Source organism: Orycteropus afer, unplaced genomic scaffold, assembly GCF_000298275.1.
Source record: "Orycteropus afer afer isolate SDZICR_OR568_19922 unplaced genomic scaffold, OryAfe1.0 scaffold00701, whole genome shotgun sequence".
NCBI lineage: Eukaryota > Metazoa > Chordata > Mammalia > Tubulidentata > Orycteropodidae > Orycteropus > Orycteropus afer.
The window spans coordinates 737,972-745,794 of NW_006922288.1; the positions used below are offsets into that span (position 1 = coordinate 737,972).

At 37.7% G+C, this 7,823-nt stretch overlaps 1 protein-coding gene across 1 annotated transcript; it reads left to right on the forward strand.

Annotated features, from left to right (window-relative positions):
• The first annotated feature begins 5,615 nt into the window (after nt 1-5,615).
• Nucleotides 5,616-6,548, forward strand: LOC103211168 (olfactory receptor 12D3-like). Its single transcript, XM_007957083.1, has one exon. It carries the CDS (start codon nt 5,616-5,618, stop codon nt 6,546-6,548), a length of 933 nt encoding a protein of 310 aa, XP_007955274.1.
• The last annotated feature ends 1,275 nt before the right edge of the window (nt 6,549-7,823 follow it).

Here is a 7,823-nt window from a genome sequence, read left to right on the forward strand (position 1 = left end):
TTTGAGAAGTGGATGGCCTCTTCCTTCTCCCTAGTCTATAAGCTGGGCTGTTACCTGTGCACCAGGTGCATCTCACTGGGTTTTAAACACCAGAGGCTCAGCCTCAAAACTCACATATACATGTCACCACAGTAGGACAAATCGACAGACAAGTTTGTCTTGCTGTTGGAGACCTCTCGTATCACCCCCAACTGGGTCCCTGGGGCTGACTGCTCCTCTGTCTGGGTTCCTGACTTTTATCCCCTTTCTCCTACTCTCCGGTCCTGCTGCTTTGGGTGGGCCTGAGTTTCTTCTCCTCACCTAATCCCTTTGGCTGATTGCTCTTCTCTCTGGCTTCCTGGCTTTTAATTCCCTTTCTCCTGTTCTTCCGGCCTGTTGCTTTGGGCATCCCTGAGTTGTCTCTCCTCACCTGTAACCCTGGGGCTGACTGCTCTTCTGTCCGGGTTCCTGGCTTTTATGTTCTTTCTCCTGCTCTTCTGGCCTGCTACTCTGGGTGGGCCTCAGTTGCCTCTCCTCACCTAATCCCTTCAACTGATTGCTCTTCTCTCTGGCTTCCTGGCTTTTAATCCCCTTTCTTCTGGCTTGCTACTTTGGGCGTCCCTGAGTTTTCTCTCCTTACCTGTAACCCTGGGGCTGACTGCTCTTCTGTCCGGGTTCCTGGCTTTTATCCCCTTTCTCCTGCCCTTCTGGCCTGCTACTCTGGGCGGGCCTGAGTTGCCTCTCTTCATGGTTCCATATAAACAATATCAAATGACCTGTTTCACTATTTCTTTTTTTCCAATAAATTTATTGATTGGCATAGATATTAGATCATCATGTATATCTAGGATCTCGAGTTGTTCTTGTTTTCAATTTAACTTGTTTGTCTCTATATATTGCTTTTAAACTGTTTCTCTGTCACTTTTTTTTTTTAATCCCTTGCTTGCTCTCTCCTAAACACGGTATTCATTTTTATTAAAGTTCTGTTTTAACAATTTCTTTTAATAACCAGATATGTGTATTTCTAGCTAGTTACTGATGGAAGACTGTATATTCATAAAAATGTGATTTACAAAACTTTGTGGAAGTTTACTAAACTTGTACGTATTTGAACTAGTGTGATAAATGTACATTTCCTTATATTAACATAAGGAGCTCTGGTGAGGCAGTGATTAAGACATTCATCTGTTATCTTAAAGGTTTGGTGTGTGATCCCACTAGCCACTAAGTGGGAGAAAGATGAGGCAGTCAGCTTCCATAAAGATTTATAGCCATGGAAACCCTACGAAGCAGTTCTACTCTGCTTTTTTGAAAGGTTGCTATGAGTCAAAATGGGCTTGATGGCAGTGGGTTTCCTTTGGGTTTATATGAATACAAGCAAATAATTTAAGCTCTATAAATGGCAGTTCCTTTGTCTATAATGTGGATACAATAGAAAAATAATCTGATCAATTGTGAAAATTAAATGGAATTATCTATATAATAACCTATAATGCAGTTATTGGAACATAGTAAAAGCTACATAACTAATACCTCTGCTTATTGTTTTTTGTTATTGTTATAGACAACTACATTTACAAGTTTGAAGACTTCCCAGGGTCTAATTTTATAAATATCCTCATCTCATATAATACTCATCAAAAGAAAACTAGGGTGGTTATATAAATTTCAGAGAAATCAAACTACAGAAGAAGGAAAATTATCAAGAATAAGGAGGAGCATTACATAATGATAAATGGATCAATCCTTCAAAAAGAGATAAATAATCCTAAGTTCAAGGAGCTCTCATAGCACAACATTTAAGAGTTTGGCTCCTAATCGAATGGTTAATAGTTTAAACTCATCAGCAACTCCATGGGAGGAAGACTAGGAGATCTGCTCCTGTAAAGATGGCAACCTAGAAAACCCTACGGGGCAGTTCTGCTCTGTCACACGGGGTTACTATGAGTTGAAAATTGACTCAAGCACACCCTATAATTACAATGTGTATGTACCTAACAACAAAGCATCAAAATACAAAAGGCAAAATTGATGGAACTGCAAGGAGAAATAGACAAACTATTATAGTTGAAGACTCAACACCCTTCTAACAGTAATTGACAGATCCAGTAATTGACAGGTCCAGCAGGCAGAAAACCAGTAATGACATACTTGAGCTAACAACATAAGTAATCAATTGGATCTAATTGACATTTATAAAATACTTCATTTAACCACAGCAGAATATACATTCTTCTCAAGCTTACATGGAACATTTACCAAGACAACCACAGCTTAATGCATAAAATACACACTAACAAATTTAAAAGAATAGAAATCATGCAAAATAGGCTCTCAGACCACAGTAATTTGAAATAAAAAGCAGGAAGACAGTTGGAGAATCTCAAAATATGTGGTGATCAAACAACCCACTAATAAATAACAAATGAGTTATAGAAGAAATCTCAAGAGAAATTAAAAATATTTTGAACTATAGGGAAATGAAACACAATTTATCAAAATTGTGGGATGCAGCAAAAGCTGTGCATAGAGACAAATTTATAGCATTGAATGCATGCATTAGGAAAGAACAGTGGAAACCAATAAACTGAATTTCTACCATAGTAAATTAGAGAAAGAAGACTAAATCTAAAGTAACCAGAAAAAAATGAAATGATGATAATTAAATCAAAAATCAATGAAAAGGAATAAATGAAACCAAAAGCAGGTTCTTTGAAAAAAAAAAAAAAGTATTTTAAACTCTTATCCAGGCTAACCAAGAACAAAGAGAGAAGACACAAATTGCTAATGTCAGAAATGAAGAGGGTCATCAGTACTGATCTCATGGAGATTAAAGGATAATAAAGGAATATTATGAACAATGCTATGCCCACAAATTTGATAATCAAGATAATACATATCAATTTCTAAAAAGACAAAATTTTTCAAAATTCACACAAGGAAAAACAGACTATTATTTGAATGGTTTACATCTGTTAAAAAAAAATATATATATAGTATTTAATAATCTTCCAAGACATAGAGTACCAGGGCCGGGTATTTTTACTGGTGAATTCTACTGAACTTTTATAAGGAAAAGTTATTTGCATTTTGTTCTAGAAAATAGAAGCAGCAGAACACCGTCTAACTTATCTAAGGGGCCTTCCTATTTTCAAGACCAAATAAAGGCATTACGAAAAAGGACACCCATAGATCAAAATCTCTCCTGAACATAGATGTAAAAATTCTCAACAAAATATTTGCAAATTGAATTAAACAATGTATGAAAAGAATTATACATCATGACCAAGTGAAATGACTCCATGTGTTCACGGCCAGTTTCTTTGTTAAATATTGTTCAATATTCTCATAAGAACACACACACACACACACACATGGAGACAAATTAATATGTATGGGAAAAGAAAAATAAAGAGAATAAGGAGTTTGAGAGGAAATCCCAAGACATCTATGCCTGGGACACCACGGGGATATTCAGAGGGGACTCAGCCTGTTTATTTTTTGGTCAGAAGAAGAATGAAGGAAAAGTCTTCTGAGATTTATTCTTTCATTTAGATGTAAGCTGTTTGTCATATGAGGCTTTGAGGAGCCCAAAATCTCCTGGTTACTTTTATTCAAAGAGACAACCAATACATCTGAATCCTAGATTTCCTTATGCACCAAAAAGATAGATTGATTCCAAGATGTGTAGACAGGAACAAAAAATGGTGAATTGATTCCAAGATGTATAGACAAAAAAAAAAAAAAAGGTTATATTAGAGTGAGACTTTTCAGATAGAGAGGAATGGAAGAGGTGAATGACTTTAACTATGAAGCCTCTTTGAAACTCAGCTGTGGAAATTTATGGGGGTGACAGGGACAACAAGTATGCTTATGGCACATGTCATTATCTAGAAAAACTGCTTTTTCTGATCTGTTTTGTCATTCTTTGTTTAAAGGCGATATAACTGACAGTAGGTGTAGATGCATAAGTGCATTTATATGTGTGTATTTGTGTTTTTTTGGTACCTACATGTGGAAGGAAGGTTGGGCAATCCTACTTCCGTAGTGATACTGCCTCGGAAACCCAAGGAGGGGTCGCTATGAGTCGGGGCCGACTCGACGGCAAACAACAACAACACATGTGGCTAAGAACAGTATACATAGTACTATCTTATTTTCTTTTGTCTTTCAGTACTTAAATTAATTGATAAATGAATGGTACATATATCATTTTTGATACATGAAATTATGCCTGAAGAACAAATTCTAGGAAGTGGTATTGTTAGTTCAAAATATGAGCATTTTCCTCTTTGAGAGTTATGCAACTTAGCCTTCAGAGGTTGAATCATTTGAATTTCCCCATGGGTATATACTATCCCCCTCAAGAAAATATAGTATCATCACAGGCATTTTGGTGTTTATGAAAATGTCATTTCATTGGACTTTAATTTTAATTTCTATTTTTCATATTTATATATTCTCCACCCATTAAAAAATTCTGTTATGGTTGTAATTTGGAACATGTTGCTGTAGTTTTCTCGTGCTTCAGTCCAACACTTTCCAGGTGAGATTTTGTCTATTGATAAACTATGATAATCTATTTTTCTTTATTGTATCTCCATGTGGATGCAGAATTTTTCCTACAAATTGTTCATATTTGAGTAAGTTATATTTTTGGAGGCAAGTTATTAGCAAGAGATTCCTATGAGCAGAGAACATAGGGTAGTTTTGCCAGCTTTTTGGCTTAGGGCCCCCTCTTCATTGCCACATCTTTACCCTTTCTGCAGTCAACAAGCTTTTCTTGCCAATTCTTCAGAGCGTGTACTTTGCCTTTGTCTTTTCTGATATTGCCATACAAATCACACTCTGTGGAGGGAACACTCTTTCCAAGATGGGTTGTTTTCTGGTGATTCTAAATCATCCTGCTGTCAATACTTTGCAGGAGATTGGGTTTCTCCTGCATGTACAGCCTCCCTGTTCTGAGGCACTACGGTGACTCCAATTCTGCTAAGTTTGGTTTTTATTTTACCTAGACATTATTTGAAGTTTGTGAGTTTTATTTTGTAAAAACAGCCTTCTACTTTCAATGAAGGCTTGGGTTGTAAGGAAGTTTATTCTCCTTGTTCTTTTGTTTATTTGTTTGTTTGTTTTTAGGTCAGTTGGGGGAGATTTGGGTCTAGGCTACTGCCATGGTCCTACCAGTACCCAGAAATAATGATTGTTTCTATTACCTCTATTTTTAAAAAAAGCTTTCATATTTTACAAGTGTATCTTTGACAGATTTTAATTAGCTATATTAATTGTAATGCCATAGATAAGGCTACTGTGGAGTCCTACCTTTCTAACTTTTTGACATGTCTTCTCTGAAAATCTGACTTTATTGTTCATGACCTGCTTTCTAGGTTAACTAAGCATTCTGAGGCTCCTTCTTGTTTCTATGTATCACTTGTATCACACAGACTCAGAATTTATCATGTACCTGTTTTCTTTATTTATGTTGCAAATGAATACAACTCCAGCACTCCCAATTAATTATTCTGCTCACCATACTTCTTTCTTACATACTTCCAGATGATAAACTTGCTTTACTTAACCCTATACACTAGACTGAAACATTTTGCTAATTGTCATTGTTATATTTCCTTCCTAAATCAATGGAGAATATCACTAGAGTGAACGAGTTTATTTTGCTGGGACTGCCCTGCATTCAGGAGCTGAAGCCAGTAATCATCATGATATTCCTCATTCTATATATGATAAATCTGTTTGGAAATGGGGGCATACTAATGATCGTCATCTTAGAGCCAAGACTCCACTCCCCGATGTATTTTTTCCTGGGGAATCTGCCTTTTCTTGGTATCTGCTATTCCTCGATGACACTGCCCACGCTCATGTGGAACCTCCTTTCCACTCGCAAGGCCATCTCCTTCCTAGGCTGCATTAGCCAGCTACATTTCTTCCACTTCCTGGGCAGCACCGAGTCCATGCTGCTAACCATAATGGGCTTTGACCGATTTGTGGCTATCTGCTATCCACTCCGCTACACAATCATCATGAACCCACAGATGTGCGTTCTGCTGGCAGGTGGGGCCTGGCTCGCCAGCTTCTTCCATGCTCTGATGCATTCAGTCATGACTGCACGCCTGAACTTTTGTCACTCTCAGAAACTCAACTACTTCTTCTGTGATGTCAAGCCACTCTTGAACTTGGCTTGCGATGACATACGGCTCAATCAGTGGCTCATTCGCATTGTCACTTGCAGCCTAGTGATAGCAACTTGCTTCCTGACCCTTCTCTCCTACTTTTACATTATTGGCTTCCTTCTGTTCAAGCACCGGTCCTGCAGTGCACTTCACAAGGCTCTGTCCACTTGTGTGTCCCATTTCATGGTGGTATCTCTCTTTTTTGGAACTGCGGGCCTCATCTACATTCGCCCTACCTCCAACACCTCTGTCATACAGGAACGGTTTGTGGCTGTCATACACACCACTGTCACCCCAGTGCTGAATCCACTGATATATACACTGAGGAATAAAGAAGTGATGTTGTCTCTGAGGAAAATCTTTGGTAAGGATTTGTTTGCCTAAAGATGGCTGGTGGGAACGCTCGAACAAATGAAAATGGCATGTGATATTTATGAGACTCATTTCCTCATCTATGATAAATATTTTTCTTGAATTTTCTCTTCCTTTTAGAACTTGTACCATTGGTAATTAGATTGTTCACTTATCTGTATCCAATTACTATTAAGTTGGTTATTTCTTAATTCCTTCTTTCAAAATATTCTTTGAGCCAAAAATGTTTCAGAATATGACAGAGAATATGATAATAAAGAAAAATCTGTGAGGTATTCCATGAGGACTTAATATGGATATCAAGTTCTTCTTGAGAGGATGGATTTTATGATGATGAATAAGTAAATGCATATTTATGTCAGAAGGTGATAAATGTCACAAAGGTAAGGAAGAAACAGGTTGACACTCTTTTGTATGGTTGGGTCAACGAATGCTTTTTCAAGAAGGTGACATTTGAGAATAATTCAGAAATGAGGGATTAAGTCATGCAAGCATCTGAGAACATATCTGACTGAATATCTGAACATCGAACTTTACTCTGTGGAGAAAAGCAACAAGTGGCAGAGCATTGGGGTAGATAGAGTGTGCTTACTACTTGTGAGGAAATGTAAGATTGTCAAGGTGCAGAAAATTCAGTGGGCAATGCAGTGGCAGAAGGCAGAGATCTGGGTATATCATGAGCATCTTGTGGATTATTATTATTTATAAGTTTTTATTGTGATTTGGGTGAAAGTTTACAAAGCAGATTCATTTTATATTCAGCAGTCCATACACATTTTGTTTTGTGACCCTGCTTACATGCCCCATATTGTAACAGCTCCCCTCCCACTTCCTCTCTGTGGGTACCCTTTCCCTATGTCCTTCTTGCTTAGGCATTCCTGCCACCCAACTTTTCTCCCTGTGCAAACGTTGCCCTTCTGATCTCCCATGATTGATTGTTCTAAGGAATACATTGCCCTGGTGTGGTTGTTTGACTGACAGTCCCATCTATTGTCAATTGGTTAAGATTCAAGCCACAGGAGTGAGTTCAATTCCAGGCCCAAAGGGTGACGTAGGGCCATAGTCTTGGGAATTCCACCAGTCTCTATCTGATCAGTAACACTGGTCTTATTTATTATTATTAATAGTTTATTCCACATTTTTCTCTCACTCTACTGAGGATTTCCAATTTTGATCCCTTTCTGAGTGGCTGGCATTGCTACCATCTAGTTCTTCTAGTCTCAGGGTCATATAGGCTGATGTTTTATGGTCCATTAGTCCCACAGACTAACCGTTTTCATGCATCTT